At 38.9% G+C, this 23432-nt stretch overlaps 1 protein-coding gene across 1 annotated transcript in view; it reads left to right on the forward strand.

Moving 5' to 3' along the window:
- Positions 1–23432, forward strand: part of DNAH7 (dynein axonemal heavy chain 7) — a 262133-nt gene that overhangs the window by 28611 nt on the left and 210090 nt on the right. Inside the window, exons 10-15 of the mRNA XM_023542658.2 lie at positions 8703–8822; positions 11457–11640; positions 13227–13406; positions 18019–18291; positions 20104–20231; positions 22847–22925. Coding sequence (XP_023398426.2) covers positions 8703–8822; positions 11457–11640; positions 13227–13406; positions 18019–18291; positions 20104–20231; positions 22847–22925 — 964 coding nt within the window. The remainder of the gene's footprint in view (positions 1–8702; positions 8823–11456; positions 11641–13226; positions 13407–18018; positions 18292–20103; positions 20232–22846; positions 22926–23432) is intronic.

Here is a 23432-nt window from a genome sequence, read left to right on the forward strand (position 1 = left end):
CAACCAAGTTTTCATTAGAGAATTCATGATTAGCAAGATAATACAGGATGGACTTCTTCTGTTGGAGGTCTCCAGTTAATCTGTCTAAAATGCACTAAGTGTTCTCCCTGAGGGCAAGCTGCCCCCCCCACCCATTTTACCTATGGACAGTCATGGGTCACTTTCTTAGAAGCAGATGTGGAATCTAAGACAAAGTGGAGTCCGAGCCATGAGGTCAATCTACTCTGAGAATCTGGTTTTCTTAAGATATGTAATCTTCTGTATAGCAAGAGGGTGAGAGTTTGATTATAAACATTAGACTTGTATTTCATGTAACATTTTCTAGAAGGCTGATTAAACCAATTACTGATTTACCCTAAACTTAACTCTATTTACTGATCTTGGGAGTCAGTTTCCCAAAACAATATGAATTCTTTACCAAAAAAAAAAAAAGCACAATGCCCAGAGCAAAATGGTCTTGCTAATTTATTTGGACAATTGTTTGCCTCAGAGTGGCTTCTGGAACCAGTTTTTCCTCAAAGCTGGAAGTTCAAAAGGACACCCAAAAGCAATGGCCTATGTAGGTTGCCAACCTCCATGAAAGCCTAAAATCTGGATTCTAGGAGAATTCCGTATAACTCTGTTAGGGTTCCCTCTCTTGGATCATGATCTTGCTATAGAATCTTTGATTACGAATGCTTAATTAATGGTAATTGGGCATCATCTGGTTTTTAAGATCCCAGGCACCATGCAGTAAATCAGGAGGTAGAATAGAAACACTAACAATAATATTACGCCAATTGTCTGATATAATCAATGAAACCATGACCCTAAGGTCTTCGAACCAAGGAAACAAATTGCATGAGGTGTTTGTTTATGCATAAGCAGAATCAATACCTTTTTTTCATGTGCCTCAGCAACAACTACATTCTGCCACACCTAAGACTGTGTGTGGATATAAATACAGCAACATTTATCTTTATCTATTAAGGCACAAACTATTCTTTGAGAGAGCTAGTAGGAAATCTAATGTTATTCTAATATGTAAAATTATAGCTCAAATTTCAGACACTTCTCTGGTTATGATATTACAACTTTGCTAAATTTACCAACAGGAACTTCTAATTCAAGAGTTAAAATAACTAAACCCATTAGTTAGATAATTTAGGAGAAAAGAGGAAAATAGTTTCTTATTTCCAGAATGTAGGACCTTAAAGCATTTATTTCCAGAAAGAAAGACTTTAAAACATCAGCAATATTTTAACATAAAACCCATAGTATCATTTCATTTACTCAGTCTTATGTAGTTAACTTCTGTTGAAGTGATTCTGGACAACCTCAGTCTGGAAAACCGTCAGCTTCTGCCTAAGAGTTCAGGAAATCTTGATGAGTCTAGTCATAGTACATTTCATAAATCCAATATAGTCCATCTTTTTTTGTTGAGATATTCTGGTTAAATGTTTTCAGAAAATCAGCAAAGTAAAAACATCTGCAGATGGCAAACTTAATGTGGCCATGATTAATTTATAAACATAACTCTTAATAGTGAAAGACCTGATAGAAATTAATTACAAGCATAATGTAAAGGCCAAATAAAATCAGTTAAAAAAAAACTTTAGATAAAAAATCTCTAAATATAATCATTAACCACATTTTTAAAGAGCTTCAGATATAATACGTAATAATCTTGAGACATAATACCATATAGTGAGGATATCCTAAGAATATACCAAGATTATCAAGTCTCTAAATACCTGAAGATTTATAATATATTTTATATTATAAAAATATAAGTAAATGATGTAAATTCTTCAATTAATCCATTTGCTTTGATATTGCTAGAGTCAAAAAACTAAAGTTTACTAACAAATTTTAACTCACAGTGAATCAGGTACTTGGTTTTAACAACATGTTCTATGTAATTTATAACATGTTAAATAAACCTTTTTAGCACTTTTTTTTTAATAAAAAATTTTTTCATGGCATTCATACTTTTCAGGAGTTTATCATAAGTTACCAAGAAATACTACTTTTAGTTATTTAACCAAAGATCTTAAAAATAAAAATCTTAGCTTTTTCTTTTTACTTAAAGCCATGTGGTTTGGTTTCTGACTGAGAAATCTTGTTCTAATGAGAGAGGCAGATTACACAAAGAAGAGATTAACTCTTCAACTCAGTAATCAAAGAAACTTTTGTTATTTTAACAGTGAGAAACATAATTCTTTGTTTTATGCTATTTAACATTAAAGCTCTTAAAAATTTCATAAATTAAAGTATTAAACTTCAGTCAGATAAAACTTTTGTCCATTATCAAATAAATTTCATTTTTCAATAAACCTCTTAAACATTTTTTATTGTATATCTCTTCTAGCACATCCCTTTAAATGGAAAAATGAACTTTCTTATTAGCAGACCCAAATATACACATATACGTATAAGCATATACATATATATATTTGGCTTCTTAAATTTCTTTTACAATAGTGAGAATTTGTTTACAGTTCTTTTATGATTAGGATTTACCCAATTTCTGATACTATAGTAAAGCAGCAATTTTCTTGCTTTTTTTTTTTTGGTCTTCAAAAAGGTCTCCACCTAGTTAGAAAAAAAAAAAATGTTAGAAAGGGTCTTTTAAAAGCTTCCCTGGAGCTATACATTGGAGACCGGGGCTGGGGGCTGAGAAGGCCTGATCTTGCCCCACCCTTACCTACCTTTTAACTCATGGTAGAAGACAAGATTAAAAACCAAAAGCAAACCCAGTGCGGTCGAGTCGATTCTGACTCATAGCGACCCTATAGGACAGAGTAGAACTGCCCCATAGAGTTTCCAAGGAGCGCCTGGTGGATTTGAACTGCCAACCTTTTGGTTAGCAGCCATAGCACTTAACCACTACTCCACCAGGGTTTCCAGAAGACAAGATTCCAAAAAAAAAACCAAACCCAGTGCCATTGAGTGATCATTCTAATTCATTTACATATGTTTAAGTCGACCTAGACGTTTTTGAAAGGCAAAAGATAACCAATATCTTTTCCTTTTACTGTTCTGAAACTGATGCTTTAAGACAAAATTATCTTTTTCTTCAGGCCAATCAATAGATTCTCAGTCTCTATGAGTATGTTCTAATTTAACCTGAATTTCTTTTCACCAATTAATTTTTATGCAGCACACACAAATTACACATAAGATACACAGAGGCGATTGAGATAATCTCGCAGTCTCAACCTCCCAGACAGCCATGGTCGCACATAAGATTTACACGTAAGACGAACAGACAGAGAGTGCTCTGACCAGAAAAGCCAGAAAGGGAAAGGGGGAATGAGGATGATATTAGTGAGGTCTAACACATTAGTAGGAATACCTGAACCTCCACTTCAATCCTTCAGATACCTCTTATCCCGATTACCAATCTCTCAATCTAAACAGATGTCTACGTCCATTCCCCCGAACCAGGGTGCACCATCTAGAGACAGACAATATTCAGACACACAAAAACAATGGCCACCACACACACACATGCCTGCCCAAACTCTAGAGTCACCAAGACCAAGAGTCCCTTCTGAGAAAATAGTTTAAAAGCAAAAGGAAAGAAGAAAAAAAGTCAAGAAAGTAGGCTATCGTAGCGCTCTCTGCAACCTCACTCTGGGGGTATGCAACCCACTCCAGAGCGCTCTCCACGGCCTCCTCCTGTTGGAGGCTTGTGACCCGCTCAATTTACTGAGTGTTCTCTGCGACCCTCTGGTGGGGTTCACAACTGACTCTATGAATGCTCTCTGTGGCTCTGTCCAAGGTCCGCAACCCGCCCTTGGGATATGCGGTGATCAACCCCTAACAAGGACTCACTCCTTGTCCCCAAACTCTCTTTTGCAAAAGCCAAAGGACTGAAACGCTCTCCATGAAACCCCCTCTTTGGGGCTCAGGACCCATTTGGTGGGAAGAGGAAAGAAGAAGAGAGGAAAAAATTGGAGCACCAGAGACCAATAGAAGGGCCTCCTGAGAAAGTAGTTTAAAAATGAAAGGAAGGATAAAGTCAAGGAAGCAGACTATTGGAGTGCTCTCTGCCACCTCCTGCTGGGGGTACGTGACCTGGTCAATTTACCAAGTGTTCTCTGTGACTCTTTGGTGGGGTTTGTGACCCACTCAGTGGGTGCTCTCTGTGGCTCTGTCTGAGGTCCGTGACCCGACCTTGGGATATGGGGTGGTCAGCCCCTAATAAGGACTCACTCCTTGTCCCCAAACTCTCCTTAAGTGACTATCGGAGCGCTCTCCACGACCTCCCACTGGGAGTACATGACCCTCTCTGCATCGCTCTCTGTGGCCTCCTATCAGAAGCTCGCAACCTGCTCAATTTACCGAGTGCTCTCGGCAACCCTGTGGCAGGGTTTGTGGCCCACTCGGTGGGTGCTCTTCGTGGCTCTATCCAAGATCTGGAGACCGCCCTTGAGATTTGGAGTGATCATCCCCTCAAAAGGACTCACTCCTTGTTCCCAACCCTCCTTTCGTGAAAGGCAAATGACTGGAACGCTGTCCGTGAACCCCCCTTCATTGGGGCTCACGACCTGTTCAGTGGAAAGAGGAAAGATGAAGAAGAGAGAGAGAGAAAAAAAAAAGGAGACAAGGTATGCAGAAAGAAAGAAAAAAAGGATGATAAAAGTTGCTGAAGGGGAAGGAGGAGTGAAGGGGAGAGTCACCCAAACTTAACCACTTCAAAGAGACACCAGACAAAAAGGTCTGAGCGGCCGCTTGTCTCTGAGTAGAGGTCTGTTCTGGAGGCTCAGTCCCTCTGGTCTGCGTCCCGTAACCAGGGGCTAATTTGAGCCCCTAGTCTCCTCGCTGGCTCACCAAATTTTGTTACCATTCGCCAATCTGACATAAACGGTCCTTGTCTTTTCCTGTAAGAATACATGCGACAGACAAACTTTATCTTCAGCAAGCTTTATTTTGTTTGAATCAAGCAAAAGAAGTCAACAGGGAACTAAGCCTCTCCAAAAGGCTGACTTGAAAAGGGAAGCAAGGCTAGGGCTTATATGGGTTTGGTGGAGACAACAGAGTAATGAGTATTTAGTGGACTTCTTTCAAGGGGTGGGCACTTCTCAGAATGGTGCATGTTAATTAGATGGTGCACACATCTGGAATACAAGATGGAACCCGCTGTTATTCAAGATGGAGTCCTCTCAGCAGCGCTTGGCATCACTTATTACAGGATATAGTGCAAGCATACTGATCTTCGGCACTCCATCACACCTTCGGAGGGCTGTTGTTGTTGTTAGGTGCCGCCGAGTTGGTTCCAACTCATAGCGACCCTGCGCACAACAGAACGAAACACTGCCTGGACCCCCGCCGTCCTTAAAAATTGTTGTTATGCTTGAGCTCATTGTTGCAGCCACTGTGTCAATCCACCTCATTGAGGGTCTTCCTCTTCTCTGCTTACCCTGTACTTTGCCAAACCTGATGTCCTTCTCCAGGGACTGATCCCTTCTGACAACATGTCCAAAGTATGTAAGATGCAGTCTTGCCATACTTGCTTCTAAGGAGCATTCTGGTTTTACTTCTTTCAAGACAGATTTGTTTGTTCTCTTGGCAGTCCATGGTATGTTCAATATTCTTCGCCAATACCACAATTCAAAGATGTCAATTCTTCGGTCTTCTTATTCATTGTCCACCTTTCACATGCATATGATGCAATTGAAAATACCATGGCTTGGGTCAGGCACACCTTAGTCTTTAAGGTGACATCTTTGGTTTTCAACACTTTAAAGAGGTCCCATGCAGCAGATTTACCCAATGCAATGCGTCTTTTGATATCTTGACTGCTGCTTCCATGGGTGTTGATTGTGGATCCAGGTAAAATGAAATCCTTGACAACGTCAATCTGTTCTCCGTTTATCATGATGTGGTACATTGGTCCAGTTGTGAGGATTTTTGTTTTCTTTATGTTGAGGTGCAATCCATACTGAAGGCTGTGGTCTTTGATCTTCATTAGTAAGTGCTTCAAGTCCTTTTCGCTTTCAGCAAGCAAGGTTGTATCTGCATAACGCAGGCTGTTAATGACTCTTCCTCCAATCCTGGTGCCCCATTTTTCTTCATATAGTCCAGCTTCTCAGATTAATCCGAGAATCAGAGGGCTAAGGAGGGTTAAACAGTGGTCACACTTTGTTCTGCATGTGTGGTGTGCGTGCAGGAGCCTGTAAAGGGGGAAAGGACTAGAAGAACACTAAGAAGGAGATAATAATTCACCTATTGTTTCAACCTTACCTCATGTAGACAGGGTGTGGTTCCTTTTTACCCAACTTCTAGATGGTAATCTTTTAACAGCTCTTTTGTTCCAGCAGAGTTAACCCTATCTGTCTCAGGAAGAGGCCCAGTGTTTTCCTCTTTTCTTTTCCTTTGGATGTGGGGAGTCAAATACTCTTCCTGACAAGACCCCTGGTCTAATTTTGCATGAAATCATACAAGTGAGGTCATAACAATGTAACATATCACTTTGCAAAGTATGTTTGCATGCATTAGTGCATTTCACCTTCAAAACAACACCACAAGTTGTTGTTTTTCATTTATATCCATTTGCAGATGGAATTCCCAGAAAACACTGGGCAGGAAGCTGGGAGATGGGGCTCTACTGCCTTGTATTGTCCCTGAAGGGCTAGACTTTAGTCATTTAGACATTGTCAGGGGGCAAGAGATAAGAGGATAAAAGGAGGAAGAGGAAAAAAAGTAGCAAAGGGGAGCTAAGCCAACAGTGCGTAGTGGATGTGTCCAAAATTAGGGTCCATGATTGTGGAGGCAGAAGGGTTAACTACAGTAACTGAAGCAAACTTCCAGGCCTCTAGGGTAAAGACAACTGAGAAGGAGCTTTGCAGGCTATGAGTGGAACGAGAACCCCCAGTTTCTGTGTTGCCTTTGAAGGCATAGGTTGTTGCAGCCTTCTGTGTGAGTATGAAGGGTGGGTTGGGCAGTCATGAGTGCTGCACCTTTGAGTAGTTGCCAGTGGTGACTGCACAGGACATCCTTACTCTGGGTGATGGTCATTTGCCCTGACCTCAGCTGACCTTGAAAGTATAGGTCATCTATATGTGTGACAGTGGGTCTGGGGGACGGTAACACAAGAAAAATCATCTGAATGACTCTAATATGCGTGAAAAAAAGAAAAATCCTGAAGGGATGTTCTCTAGATACAAGTATGCAAATTCATGCCATTCAGTATTTACACTGAACAACAACCAAACCCTTTGTGTTGTCATTGAGTTGATTCCGACTCATAGAGACCCTGTAGGGTAGAATATAATTGCCCATAGGGTTTCCAAGGCTGTAATCTTTATGGGGAGGCCTGGTGGTGCAGCAGTTAAGCATTTGGCTGCTAACCAAAAGATTGGCAGTTTGAATCCACCAGCTGCTCCTTGGAAACCCTATAGGGTCACTATGAGTTGGAATTGACTCAACCACAACAGGTTTGTTTGTTTTTGTAATCTATGGAAGCAAAATTGCCACATCTTTCTCCCAAAGAGCAGCTGGTGGGTTCGAACCACTGACCTTTCAGTTAGCAGCCAAGCACTTAACCACTGTGCCACTAAGGCTCCTTTATGCACTTACAGAACCCACTTAATGTCAGAGAGAGCGTTTGTCATGCAGTCACAACCCGTTGTCCCAGCATCGAGAGAGATGAGATTGTTTAGTATATGCTGTTAGGCAACATGTTAGGAATAGTTTAGAACTGAACTTTACAGTGATCATTTCAAAGGGTTAATCTTCAGTTGTCCAGAATAACACAATACCAAGGGCTCTGCTAACAATGCTCGTACCTAATGTATTATCAGTGTTATGTACTGAGTCCACTCTAACCTAACCTAATAGATGACTTTTAACTTGTAAAAAACGTGACTAAGTAGAGTTGAAATGTGTTTTGTTTACTATCCAGTGTTTTACATTGGCCTTTAAATAATCATTAAATGTGATGTTTTTAATAGTGTTGTTTATTAACAGATTATATAGAAATTACTTAATCACATGAAAATTAAATTGCGTCTCCTCTAATAGGGAAGGAATCTCTAGTTGAGTTGAGATGAATAACACAATGATCCTAATAGGTTAATATTTTAATAATATTTTGGTTAATCTGCCAGAGAAAATTCTTCAACGAGTAAATGAGGTATATAATGAGAATCTGTAACAGTGCAGGCAGAGAACGGGCTGTACTGAAAGCTGTTGACTGGAGGAAGCACTGTGTTAAAAAAAAAATCGAAACTAGACAAATTCAAAAGATTTTGATAAAGTGGATTTTCATTAAGTCTAAGCACTCTCGCAGCCTGTGGCTGTCTAATATCCAGTGCTGATATTGTGTCACGTGGGGCTACTTTCTTTTTAGAGAGGATGCAGTTTTTGTTTTGAGAGCAGTGAACCCTGTTAGCATTGTATCTTGCCTCTTTGCCTGTTTTAATTGTTCCAGTTTGAAAGCAAAGAAGCCTAAAGTATCCATCATCCCCTAGTTTCTGAACTTTCCACTTCACAGGGCAGTTTCATAATATATTCCTGCTGAGCTGAATTATGTAAATTATTTTTTAAAGTTAGGATATCTTATGTCCTTTGAAAATCTAATTTTATAGAACACAATTTTTGAATGATAAAACCTCAGAATATGATTTTTTTTTTTGAGAAAGGAAAAAGTAACCAAAATAATGAATGCAAAAAAGTCCCATTCTTAAATTCCCGTTTATTTTTATCTCTTGCAGAAAATTACGGTTAGTTGATATAGAAGAATTTCACAATCGCCAGGATGCACTGGAGCTGTCGAATTTTCAGAGCATTGTCATGAAGCACATGGAATCTGCCAAAGAGACTCTACTTAAAACGTAAGGTTTTGAAGTTTCATGTAGTTGTTGTATGCCGAGTCAATTCTGACTCACTCATAGCGACCCCACAGGACAGTAGAACTGCTCATAGAGTTTCCTAGGCAGCAGTCTTTACCGGACCAGATCACCAGGCCTTTTTTTCCACAGATTGGCTAATGGACTTGAACCACTGACCTTTTAGTTAGAGAATGGTTCAGTTAACCATTACATTACTTTACACCACCAGGGCTCCTTGAAATTTCACGTGTTGTTATTGCGTACTGTCAGGTCGATTCCGACTCACAGAGACTCTATAGAACAGAGTAGAGCTGCCCCGTAGGGTTTCCAAGGCTGTAATCTTTACAGAAGCGGGTTGCTACATCATTCTTCCATGGAGCAGCTGGTGGGTTTCAACTGCTGACCTTTTGGTTAGCAGCTGAGCACTTAACCGCTGTGCCACCAGTGTAAGGATATATAAATTTAAAAAGGGGACGGGAAACATACTGAATTTTAACTGCTTTTAGAAAATCCTGTTTTAATAATTTTTTATTTTTCTGCTTGAGAGTTTAAGATAATGTCTTTAACTGCCTTGGTCTGTAATATCTGTCCAGATGATGTACACAGCATAGATTTTCTAGAAAGTAAAAGGATCGTAATCAATGGTAGCCATTCCTCAGTGTCTGGTTTCCATCTCTGCTTTGGGGATGGGTACCTGGGGGCATGCAAGAAGCCTAAGAAGCTTTGAAAGCATTACCAGACCAATCTTTCACCAGGTATTTGTTTAGTATCTACCATTAATACATACAGGTCGTTGGGCCTTTTTCATTTTGTTTTTGAGTGGGGGATGCAGAGGAGTTTAAAGAATGATTAGGAGGGAAAAGTATATTCTTTAAAGGAATTTACAATCTCATTGGGAGACTAGACTTATTGGATGACAAACATCTCCTTGATTTGGCCCTTCAGAATGGAATAGTCACATAAGATAATTATTAGTGCATATGCTAGAAAATTTGCTCTGAAACGATATGGGAAAGTTGTCTCCAGCATGGACCACTTTGTTATTATAAATAAGACATTAAAATACAATCAAGTTTAAGAGAACAGTAGACATAAAACTTCAGGCTTACCTTCATGATTTCTAAAAATTTCTTGGAAATGTATCTCTGTAGTTTAAGATGGTGTTTTTATTTTTTTTTCTTCTCCAATACGTTGAATCAAATTCTTTGTCTGACATTACGTAAAAGAACTTTGTTATTGAATATTTCTGCACACCGTTTGCACCACCCAGTGACCTGATTATTTCATTAACATTAAAAAAGAGAGAAAAAGGCAGAGATATAAAGAGAAGAAAAAGACCCTGAGAACAGAATAAGAATACATTATCTTGAACTGTAACTTTAAGGGCATACCCCAGGAATAACCCTGGGAAGAAAAGCCTGGCGATCTGATTCCAAAAGGTCACAGCCTTGAAAACCCTGCACACGTTCTACTCTGCACACACGAGGTTGCCATGAATCAGAATTGATTCCTATTCATGGCAACTAGTGTGTGTGTCATTTAATCTCTATTATAGGTAGTGAAATGATTAAATATATTAGCCTTTCCTACCCCATCTCCTTGTTATCCTACTTCCATTTCAGATTTTTTTCTCAGGGCCCTCCTGATTATCATTTCTATCTAGTTGTTAGTGAAATTGCTGTCTTCATTATAAAATCCTTCTCTATTACTTAGATGGAAATTGATATCTCCATTCTTTGACTTCACATCTGTTTTTCTGCCAAGACACATTTCCTCTATGATTGTAGGAGAGGAGAAAAGATGTCATATCTTTTTATGTCTCCCACAACACTGTTCCTACCAAATACAAAGTAGACACTCAACACATTTGCTGTCAGGATGGTAAATAGATGTAAAACTTAGATCTTCTGTCTTGGAACATTCAGGCAACTCCTGATTGTTATATTGACCCTTCCTCTATTGAAAGCAAAATCTGTTAATTCTCATGAAGGAAAAGACTAATATCCCTGAATTCTGTGGTGTCGACAGTGGCTTTATAAACTGAAAACTTCACTTGTTGTCATCATGTTGCACCTATATTTGAAATTTCACTATTAAGCTTTTATTATGAGGATATGTACACATTTGAAACTTTGTTTTGAATCAGCCACTCTTTCAAGGTATCACATTAAAGGGAATAAGAAAATAAAATACATGATTTTGTTCAGTTGTGTCTTGCTTTCAGGTCGTTGTGGTACAGACAGAATAGCATAAAATAAGCCCTCCCTCAGTTTAGCTTTAAACTCACAAATACAGCTCCTGAAGAACATTTAGGAGACAGGGAAGGAGTATTTCTTAATATCCGAGAAAGTTTGTTCTACATTTCTACAAAAAGTGCAGGAGTCGTAGGAGTTAGATTTGCGTCTTTCTCACTGCATCACGTTGTTGAGTCATTTTCTGTTGGCTATGATTTAAACTTTCTTTTCCTAGGAGCAGTGAAATATGCTAGTGCTTACATTTTAGAGAGTGGATAATGTCATTTAGCAATATAGCTCTCCGTGAAGACCTTTGAATGTCCAGAAATTACTGTTAAGGCTTACTGTAAGAGGAGTAATTCACAGCAAGTATTAACTTTTAAAAGTCTTTTGTTCTTTCAAGGTGGTTTCCAGAAGTGCAGAATATTTATTACCAAGGTAATAAAAAAAAGCAATTGCCAACTGGTGACAGCAGTGCCAAATTGGAATCTTTTTTCAACTGTGCTGCTACACTTATGACTTTACAGCTGCAGGACCTCACTTTGGTCTCCATGCAAGATTTCACAGACTTAATTGCACAACCCCCGGTAAGTATGGTTCAGTTACACCAGTATGCATTTATGAATATACTTATTTTCATTTCTTCAGAGAGGAAAATATCTTTACCAGTGGAGGAGCAGAAAGTTTCTCTTTAGACCTATCACGCTCATCTGTTAAAAAAGATTAGTGTCAATCTGCATGTTTAGGATATGTGATTATCATCATATTAGGTAAGGATTAGTACAAATAAGTGAAAATTCCCATAACACAAAAATTTAGGCCATGGTGGCTGGGGAAGTTTCCACAAAGAGCCCTTTCTCTCACTGGAAGGCAGTCCTGGTTGCTGTGTAAGCAGGGCCTTGGAATTTGAATGTTCTCCTCTTGGTCTTTCTTTCTTACATGATTCTAGAATTTCGCTGCTCTGAACATCTTCCTTCATCTGGGACCTTGACCTAATATTTGATCTGTAGGCCCAGTGGATACTAGATACCAACAAATCTAGTTGGGAATCACTCTTGTCCTTCTTAATAGAGCCTCCTGTGAGCTAGTAGTAGAGTCAGAGGTCCTCCAACTTCCTGAGGAGAAAGGATAACCACCATTAGCTCTAAGTTGATTCCTGTGAGGTGGAGGTCTAACATATCTGCACTGTTCAACCTTTTTTACCAATTCTGACATCAGCCGTCCCCCCAAGGCACTCTCTACTTCTCTGTTGGGTTTGATAATTTGTTGCAATGAGCACACAGAAGTCACAGACCATACTCACAATTGGGGCATTCATTAGGGAAGTAATAGTTTACAACTCAGGATCAGGATCAGCTTGGAAATAACTGGATATAACGCAGAAGACAGAGTACAGTGCTTCAGTCAGGACAGCTTCCAACCAAGACAGCTCCCAGTTCCTTCTTAGCCGTGCCCATAGACAGGCCCTTTGCTCGGGCCTACTGTCACTGTGCCCTTAGCTTGGGCCTCTGTCCTGCTCAAGTAAGTGTTATAGCTCTTTTGCTCCACTGATAAGTGTTCGGAGGCACCCCACTCTGCCAGGAAGCCTCCTACCTGAAGGTGCTCAGCTTTCTCTCACTCCGTGGGTCAGTGAGCCTACTACAGCCACCTCAAGCCGGTCTCCTGGTTCTCACCACTCATACCATCTTGTACCATCCTGTGCTGTCTGTAGTGTTACGGCTCTCCCTCTGTCTCCTGGGTATAGGAGGTTTGCAGTGCAGGGACCCCAGGTCCAAAGGATGCATTCCTTTCTCGGCTCTTCTTCTTGATGGTAGTGAGGTACCATTTCAGCCTCTGTGGGACTGGCCCTTTTAAGTCTCGTAGGATGGCAAAACTGACTAATCCCCCTGGCAGGCCAGAGCCACCTAGTTTACATAGTAATTGACCAATCCCTGCAAGGATTTTACATACCTTATTTATATAGTAGACTAACCAATCCCTTTGCAAGACTGTGGCCTAGCAAATCATCTTAGCAGAACTACAAACTCAGGTCCATAATGGCCATATATAAAGAAACCCACTGCCCTATACCACCCTTGGCCTAGCTATCAAGGGCATAGAAGGAAGGGTGAGTACTGGAATACGTGTCCTCCTTTGTCTGATACAATTCTTATTTATTTGTTTATTTTTCTAGGATTCTGTCAGAGCCTATGAACATCCAGGGTTCATCATGAGGCTGGTTCTTGATAACGACGCCATTAAGTTTGAGCCTGAGTTTAGTGACTATAGAGATATCCTTGTAAATGTTTATGATGTCATGATTAAGGCTGTCAGTTTTGTGCCAAGAGTTGAGACAAAATTATATTCCAAGTGGGTAAGTCACCAGCATATTCTGATTGCTTGAGTTTGCATAACGTTAATCACTTCAAAAACTTCTAGACGTTATAGACACGTACCTTGTGCTCTGCAGAATATAAATGGTCTAGTGACTGGTTTATGAGGAAGTTTTGTTTAAAGAAAAAAGCTCTTTTCCTATTAGCTTCTCTTATAATATACCTACTTTCCCAGTCTGGTCTTCTACTGGACTCAGCTGAAAGCTTTCTGAGCAGGAATTAAAGTTGGGATACAGTTTGAAGCAGTCAATGAGTGTTTTCTGTAGCACTTGTACCCTGCTGTAGACCCCCATTGTGCTTTCCCAGCTCTGAACAGATGGTGTCCAGTTGATTACCCTCCAAATACTCCTTTTTCAAAACTGGTGAGCTCCGGTCTCCATACTTTCAACTCATAGGTTCTATCTTCCCCTCTTTTCTCTTGCCAAATATTTTAACAACAGCTATCCTGAACTATGACATTGTAGCTGGAGTCATTGCATTGTAAAATATGATATAACCATGTCTGAAAATTCCTTAAATTATAAGATTTTCAAGCTTTATAGGTCCATTTAATAGCTTATATCTTCCTTTTCTATTTTTTTTAAATATTTCAGGAATATTTTACACATACAAAAGTGTACAGGAGACTAGCATGTGAAGTTTAAGAAATAGTAATAAAATTAATGTACCTACAATCGTATACTGATACCCTTAAACCTGCCCCTACCCCCATTGCCACTCCCTGTTCACATCCTTCTTCTTCCCTTCCAACCCTCTAATACAAGAATCAATGTCCTGAATTTTGTGTAATTCTTGATTTTTGAAAATAGACTTACCACATGTTTATAGATCCTTAAAAAAAAATTGTTTACTTTTTCCATATCATCATATAAACGGAGTCCTGTGTAATCTTTTGTGACCTACTTTTTTTCACTTAACAGTATAATTGAAAGTATCTACTTTGAGGGTATTATCCTCAATTATTCTTTTCACTGGGTTTCTAAGTTTTTTTATTATTTAATTTTCATTTTATATGAATTCCAGTAGGTTCTTTTTCAAATAGGTGTGGTTATTTTTAATAGCCTCTTGATCTTAGTCATATAGTCATTGTTCTTATATTTCTTTTTAGAAATATTAAATATTTTTAATATCTTTTATCAATAAACATAATATCTGCAGCCTTTGCAGATCTGATTACATACATTGTTTGCTGACTTCTGCTCCTGGTGGTTTATTTCTCTGGGTATTTTTACTTTTTTATTAGGGGCTTATCATGTAAGACTTTAATACAGAGAAGTCTTGGGTTTAAGTTAAGTCTCTGGGATTTGACTCTTCTCTTGCCAGGTACTCTGGAGGCTCTTGCAGACCAAGGACCATTTTAAACTAATTTTTTATTGTCAAAGGGTTGTATGGACAATGCTGGTAGTGTGAATACTGGCCCAGACCTGTATGAGAGTAGGCTTGTGGTTATGAGTTATTAAGAGAAACATCTTTTTTTTTTTTTTTCTTCACTGAGAAACAAGGCCAAGACTGGACAATTTTTTTTTTTTTTTTTTTACCGTTTTTCTTTGTGGGGCCCTGCCCTATTCAAAAGTTCCGTCACCATTCAGTAGTCTTGGCTTTATGGGAGGTGTCAGTTATGACTCATCATTTACACTTTCCTCACACACATACACCCCCCTGACCATAGGCTGCCAGCAATCCATGGGATCCGTAGGACAGCTGTTACTTCCGCACAAAATTACCTTTCTCAAGTGATGCTTTCTTTAATTTTGGTTCCTTAGACTTGCCTTTCTAAGCATTATAAAGCCATTTTTTAAAAATCATTTTCCCTGCATATTTAATGTCTTTTGAACTAGGTTGCTGTTTTTAGAATATCTATTCCTAGAATTGTCATAAATGGAGGTTTCAAGAAACTTACTGTTTATCTTGCCCTCTGTTTAATTCCAATTCATCTATTGTATTCTATTCTGTTCAACTCAGACCCTGCCTCTTTTCAAAAATGATCTGAGGTAGTTTATGAACCAGACAAATACAGTAAGTTAATAAGATAAGAGTTAAGAGATAGAACTTTGTTAAATGGAGAAAAGAAACTATTATAATCATCCAAGGTGCTTTGGTTTTATGGGTATAAAACATAGTTCTAAGCTCCCTGGTTTTTGAAGTAAAGAGGAAAATATGGCAAGTTGTGCCCGGTTGTCCTTAATTAAGATTTAAAAGCTTAATTTATACAGTTCTGGGAGAGAACAGTATCTTTTCTGCTATCCAATTTTGAAAGATTGGTCTGATATACGGCATTAAATATGAGGAAATGGTTCCAAAGTCCTATCAGCAGGACCTGGAGACATTTTAAAAATATAAATTCCAGGAATCCCTGCCCCACTTACCCTCCTCTGTCCACTGCACCTTCCCCCAAGGAAGCACTTTTACTGACAGAACTAGGACTCAGAAATCAGGACTGGCGGAATATCCCTAGATGATCCTGTCAGTCAGTCAGGTTTGGAAACAAGTGCTATGTAGGGTACTTTGATTAAGATATTTGAACTTGGTCTCAATGATCTTTGAGAGCAATTATAGAAGTATCAATCTTTGATAGAAACTGAAAAGGAAATTAAAATGCACTTTTTTTTTTTTAATGGACGGCAAACCTGCAAGTGGCTAAGGTGCTGTGAGCCTAAGCATGTCACTGTCTCATGATCTAATCTGATAGACTTTAGAACATCGGAAGGGTCGAATGGATACACGTCTCATAAGAAATATAATTTCTTTTAATCTTGGTAGGATCAGATTAGAATTCACATCAAAATTGTACTTTCTAATATAGTTTTGAAGTTCAGGTATCTAAGTCTCCTTCTGAAGACAGGTCTGTAGGCTTTAGAAATCAGACAGGCAGTTAACAAAATTAAGAAAGATCTGTAATGAATATTAATAACCCTCACATGAGATCCAATAATTTCACAGTACATACGGTACACAATATAGATTGCTTTATCCTGATGTTCTTTTTCAGCAAAGGAGATAGCAAGCATCCACTGAGCCAAGGGTCAAAGTGGTGGTGATGGTAGCAGCAGGGGTGTTGGGGATCATTAATGTTCTCACCAAGGATCAGTTCTAAGCAACCTGATGTCCTAAAGTGACCACTAGAGGGCATAGTGGTCCAGTGAATGCTGGATAACTGAGCAAATTTGCCAGTTTTCCAAAAAATTCTTTGATCTTATTAATTTTAATGCTGAAAAATGTCCACTAAAGACATGATTTTTGTTTGCCACAATTAAAAATCCCTTCTTCTGTATAGCAGATAGGCCATATGTATTTTTAAGAATAACTTGGTTCAGGATAATAAACCATGTAACCAAACCAAACCAAACCCAGTGCCGTCGAGTATATTCCGACTCATAGTGACCCTATAGACAGAATAGAACTGCCCCGTAGAGTTTCCAAGGACTGCCTGGTGGATTCGAACTGCCAACCCTTTGGTTAGCAGCCGTAGCACTTAACCACTACGCCACCAGGGTTCCCATAAAGCACATAGGCACATTTATACCAGTTGCTGTCAAGTTGGTTCTGACTCATGGTGACCACCTGTGTGTCAGAGTAGAACTGTGCTCTGTAGGGTTCTCAGTGGCTGATTTTTTGGAAGTAGGTCACCAGGTCTTTCTTCTGAGGTGCCTCTGGGTAGATTTGAAACTTCAATCTTTTGGTTAGCAGCCTAGTCCATTAACTGTTTGCACCACTCATTTACCTGTCCCCTTTTTTGGAATGAGAAGGAGGCAGGCTGATAAGATTTGTGTGCTTATTTAATATTGTTGTCTAATCTGTTCTTGCCCACCATTATCCCTATGGTGATAAACCAAAAAACCCAACGCATTGCCACTGAGTTGACTCTGACTCTTAGCGACTCTGTAGGGTAGAGTAGAACTGTCCCATAGGGTTTCTGAGGCTGTAAATCTCTACAGCAGACCGCCACATCTTTCTCCTGTAGAGCAGCTAGTGGGTTCCAACTGCCGACCTTTTGGTTAACAGCTGAGCGCTATCCATTGCGCCACCAGAGCTTCCCCATAGTGATAGCAGAGTGCAGATTTTACAACTAGCGAGTTTAGTCTGCTCCAGTTCACAGAATCAAAGGTCAATGAATGAGTAAACAATCTTTGTTCTCTTCAAGGTGAAAAAATACAAGGATCAAAGAGTATGATGATTGGACATTGAGCTTATTTGTTTTTTAATCACGTACAATGCAAGCGCTACCTTATGAAGCTAGCACGTACTGTTGCACACATAAAATGTGGGTTTTGCCGTTTTCACATTCTGAATCTTGTGTATATTTGCAAGTGACTTGACTTTCATTCATGCAGAAAAAACGAACCTAAGTAGCCTTGAAGAAAAAGACTAGGAAACCTAGGTATTTAAAATACTGCTGTGATTAGGCTGAATCAGAGCAGTTATTTATCAAAGGCATCTTTCTATAGATTTGAGATTAGGAAAACAAAAAGACCTTGTGAATTTTTTTTTTTTTAAAGATAACGTAGTAAGATTGGCATTTTTACAAAGATGAGTGATATGGTTAACTTACATATAGGGCATTTTTAGTAACTAGTCTTCCCCTCCCTTGTGTAGGAAAGTAAATCTAAGCGAACAACCTTGAAGCCGGTAATTCTGAGTGAAATTGTCGATGCTCACAAAGAAAAGATCAAGAAAGTGATTGAGAGAGAGAGTATGGCACCTACTGAGCACCTCAGGCTCTATGACAAGTATGAATTTTTGGTTAACAAAAAAGCTGAGCAAGATGTCGATGCATTCCTTGCAGAAAATCGTAGTTATGAGAAAATAATAGATGAAATTCGCAAATACCAACAACTAGTGGAGGAAATACAGTACACATCGAGAAAGGTAAATAACCCCAGTTTTGTACAGTGGTTATCTGGAACTAATGATCTTTTCCTAGTTTTTTTAGCACCTCCAGTGAAAGAATTAGACCATTACTATGAACAGGAAAAAAATATTTATTGAGACTCTGATATGTGCCAAGCATTGTGATACATAGATAGCTGTCATTGAATCTACTCTGACACATGGTGACCCCATGTACAAACAGAACAAGATGCTTTCTGGTCCTGCATGTTCAAGACCATCTTTATGGCTATTATGGATTGAATTACATCCCCCAAAAATATGTGCTGTAAATCCTAATCTCTGTTCCCCTGGTTTAATCCCATTTGAGGGTGGGTTGTCTTTGTTATGTTAATGAGGCAGAATTAGTGTAGAATGTCTTGAGACAATCTCTTTTGAGATACAAAAGAGATTAAATAAGCAAGTGAGTTATCAGAGATGGAATAAGATGGATGCCAAGACACATGGAGATTTCCAAGGAACCAGGAAGCAGAAGCCAAAGAGACAAGGACCTTCCTCCAGATCCAGCAGAGAGAGAAAGCCTTCCCCTAGAGCTGTCATGCTGAATATGGACTCCTAGCCTCTTAAGCTGTGAGAAAATAAATTTCTGTTTGTTGAAGCCAGTCACTTGTGGTATTTGTTATAGCAGCATTAGATAACTAAAACAACGGCTACTATGTCAATCCATCTCATCTAGGATTTCTGTCACCCTTGTTGGCCCTTCACTTCACCAAATATGATGTTCCTCTCCAGCAACTGTTCCCTCCTGATGACACATCCAAAGCAAGCGAGTTGGACTTGGTTCTGTTGTGACCCGTAAGGTTTTCATTGGCTAATTTTCAGAAAGAGCTTGCCAGGCCTTTTTTCCTACTGTCTTAGTCTGGAAGCTCTGCTGAAACCTGTCCATTATGGGTGACCCGATTTGTATCTGAAACATCAGTGGCATAGCTTTCAGCATCACAGCAACGTACAAGCCACCACGGTACAACAAACTGACAGACAGTGGTGGAAGTACTGTGAAACCTGTGAGAGCCAGAACTCGATGGGACTGCTTTGTTGTTCTGAGTCCCACAAGCTTTCTGCCTTTGACAGGGTGCGGTTTTACCACTTTTCTTTCACTCTCTGTTAGTGCCAAATATTTGAGTTTTCCTTATTTAACAGGTTTCTGCTTTATACAGGCTCTAGCTTTTGCGCATTTTACTGCATTGTCATAACTCCCGGGAAAAAGGAGGCAGGCAAAACAGACATGTCTCTTGTCCTTACAGAACTGATAGTCTAGTATCACAACACTAACTTTTAATTACTTCATGTAATTTTCCAAAAAAAATTTCCAAGGATATAATTTTTTTTGCTTTAGTGTTTATAAATCCTCTTGAAAATATGGTAATTGCATCAAAATGTAGTTACTTCTGTTTAGTAGGATTACTGCTAATTTAAAACATACTTCTTTTGTTCTTTTTTTACATTCTGCAAATTTTTATCGTGAACATGTATTACTTTTTTATACAGAAAAAATATAACATTTGAAACCCATACTGTCTTTTTAGAAATAACCAAGCCCTCCAGGGTTTTTATATCCATCGTTGTCCCAAAATAGACTTGGCTTTTGGAATAACAAACCCTTTAAGAGGACTTACCCAGAAAATAATTGTGAAATATAAATGCACATTTAGAAAATCCTCCCTGTCTCATATTTTCCAAGAAAACTCTTAGATCATAAAAAAAATCAGTATTATGAGAGGCAAAATTGTGGGAACCTTTTATTTCCTTTCATGTTTATTTAAAAATTACCTTTTAACGATTATGCTGCAGACTGTTCGTTTAGGAATGTTTGAAATGCATTGTGAAGAATTAATCAGAGCTTTGGTGAAGCGATCAGATGTTCTTTGTGGAAAACTTATAGCTAAGATGTTCAGAGATCACCAGGAAGTAAACACAAGGTATTTATGTAATTTTAATTGTATTTTTATTTATTAGATAGTCTCATTAAGTGATATATGGATGAAAGCTAAACAAAATCATTATCACTTAAGGTAATGCATTATAGTAGTATCATAAATGATTCTAAAAAAATGATGCCAATGCTTATTTCTGTTTGGCTTTAAGTGTTAATCTGAGATTATCAGCATTATTATTTTCACTACCGATATGCCTTTTCACTTGTCTGATTTAAGGTAGTATTAAAAAGTGTTTGCATTTCTTTTGCACAGGTCAAGTGGATGTCATCTAACTTCAGATTTTTAAATTTGTGTAATCAGTATCCAAGTAGGGTTTCAGAGTGAGTTTACACAGTGGTTGTCAGGGATCTTAAGGGACCCTCACATTTGGGACTGTATCTTACTATGATTACTCTTTAAGGCCATGGTAACTTAACTGATAACTCATTTGTTGGCTAACATGGCAATTTTTAGGAAAATTGACTCATGTTAAGTAAACTCATTAAATGTAAAGTGAAATACCTGTTTATTTAAGACAAGAAGTATAACTAGTTAAGAACTAGTACTAGTGTTGCTCCAGGAACCTCTTTTCTCGTATCAGTTGCCTGGAAAAAAAAAACAGAAAAAGCAAATAATCAGAATTTTTTTGATGGTCATGGTATCAGAGGAAAAATTATATAGAAATCATTAAACAGAATATTTCAGGAAGCATAGAAACCTGAAGGAGGCTTTATTTACCTACCATGTGTTAGGCATAAGACTAGGTAGTTGGGCTCTAAATATGAATAAAACTGTTCAAAACAGTTACAGTATAGAAGAGAAAATAAATACACAAATCAGTAAACTACAATATGAAGCGGTAACTACTATACTAAAAAGCAAGCACGAACCACAGAAGTAGAACAGAAAGGAAATGATTCATTTTTTCACAAGGTGGAGTTTGGGAGAGATGAGGTAAATCAAGGAAGGCTGCAAAGAGGAAGTAATGTGTAGGCTTCATTTTGAAGGATGAGTAGGAGTTTGTTAGGTGAACAAAGTAGGTGAAAGAATTCCAGGTAGGTAAAATAATTTGTAAAAGGTAGTGAAGTATGGAAAAGGCATGATACATTCCAAGACCTAGTAGTGGTTTATGTGCTTCTGCAGACACTGTGAGGGAGGAGAAGTCAAAGGTAAGGCTGAAGCAGGAAGCACCAGGTAAAAGAGAACTAGGGCTTTGGTAGCTTATCTAGGAACCAGAATCATCTGTCAGCTTAAAGCATCTTTTCCTCTGAAGCAGATTGCCACATCTTTCTCCTGCAGAGTGGCTGGTGAGTTCAAGCCACCAAATTTTCGGTTCACAGCTGAGTGCTTAACCACTACTCCATATTTATTTTAATTTCATAGCTACTTTCCCTGCCTCTTAACTGCCCTCTGAGCTCATGCCAGTTCTACTTTTCCCCTTTACTCCTAACGGTGCCTCTTCTCTCTCCCCAGACGTACTGGATGTACAAAGGCCATGTCAGGACTATCACAGGAACCATTAGGTATTAATGACTTCAACTTCTTGTTCCTGTAATCTTTCAACTCACCCTTCCTTGAACCTCTTCATATCCATCTCCCCATGTCCTCAGAGGACAAGGAGTCTGTCAGGCCTTTCAAAGCTCTTCTCTCTATAACCTCAGCCCCATTGCCTCCCATCCCTGTAGACCTGGGTCCACCAGTCATCGCCTCTGAAGCCCTTATTTTGAACCTCTCCTTCTCTGTTGATTCTGCCTCTAAAGCTTACAAACATGTTCAGAATCCTCTTCCAGCTCCCAACCCTGCATTTTAATCCAGTATCATCACCATGCTATTTCCTTTCCTTCCCCTCACAGCCAATCTTCTTGAAGAATTTTCTACACCTTTTATCCTGACTTCCTTAGCTCCCAATACTGTTTTTTGTACCCCGCAGTCAGTTCATTATTTATACTGGCTACAGTCCAAACTAGTAGAAATATTTGTACATTACGAGAAGTTTCTGAACATGCAGACCCATTATAACCATTTTGTTTGTTAGCATTAATTGCTCTCCTCTTTTGTGCCATCTCAACTAAATCTCTGCTAGAGCCCTTAAAGCTCTAGGTTGGAAATGATAGTCTATGTTCCTGTCTTCCATTCTGGATTGTGAGTTGCTTTAGGGCCATTATTGCATATTATCCAATTCTGTATCTCTATCACTTAGTGTTTTAGTAATAGACAACCATTAAATATATATTGAATGAATACATACACAAATTGGCTTTTAATTCATTAGAGAAATCATATTGGTAAGTTGTACTGTTACTTTAGGAGTCCTGGTGGTGCGATGGTTAAGCACTCGGCTGCTAACCAAAAGGTCAGCTGTTTGAACCCACCAGTGGCTCTGCAGGAGAAAAGATCTGGCAATCTGTTCTGTAAAATTCACAGCCTTGGAAACGTTATGAGGCAGTTTTATTCTGTCCTGTAGGGTTGCTATGAGTTGGAATTGACTTAGTGGCATACAACAGCAACAACAGTACTGCTTTTCCATGTGGTGGAACATTTAAATAGTATACAGGAATATATTAAGAAAGTGAAGTTTCATTGCAAATGTGTAAGATTGATTTTGTCTGGTATTTCAGATTATGTGATGAATTTGAGAGGATAGCTGAAAAAGCTCTTAGCACTCCTCCAAATACAGCAGAACTGATGGAAATGAAGGTATTGTTTATAAGCTCTTTATAGTTGTGTGTATGTCAGTTATTTAATGCTAAGTAACAAATCACTCCAAATGTTAAAACAGAAGCTTACAATAATAAGGACTCATTTATATTTAGCTCATGAGCCTGCAGTTTGGTGATTTAGGCTGGGTTCTCCTAGATGGTTCTTCTGGATCATTCACATGCGTGGGGTCAGTTGAGTCGACTAGTGTGGCTATCTTTCAGCAGTTTCACTGTGCTCCACTTGTCTGTCAACCCCCAGCAGGCTAGCCTGGGTGTATTCTCATGGCATGGTAGAGGGTGCAAGAGCAGCCAAGTCCTGTTGTACAAGTGTTTTTTAAGCCTCCTCTGGTGTCACATTAGCTGAGGTTCACTTGGCCAAAGCAAGTCACATGGCCACAGGATCAGAGTGAGAGGACACTAAAGTGCTTGGATACTGGCAGAGGTGAAGTGCTGGAGCCATATGCAATTGTCTACCAGAATACTTTTGAGAACACTTTATTAATAA

Source organism: Loxodonta africana, chromosome 6 (assembly GCF_030014295.1).
Source record: "Loxodonta africana isolate mLoxAfr1 chromosome 6, mLoxAfr1.hap2, whole genome shotgun sequence".
NCBI lineage: Eukaryota > Metazoa > Chordata > Mammalia > Proboscidea > Elephantidae > Loxodonta > Loxodonta africana.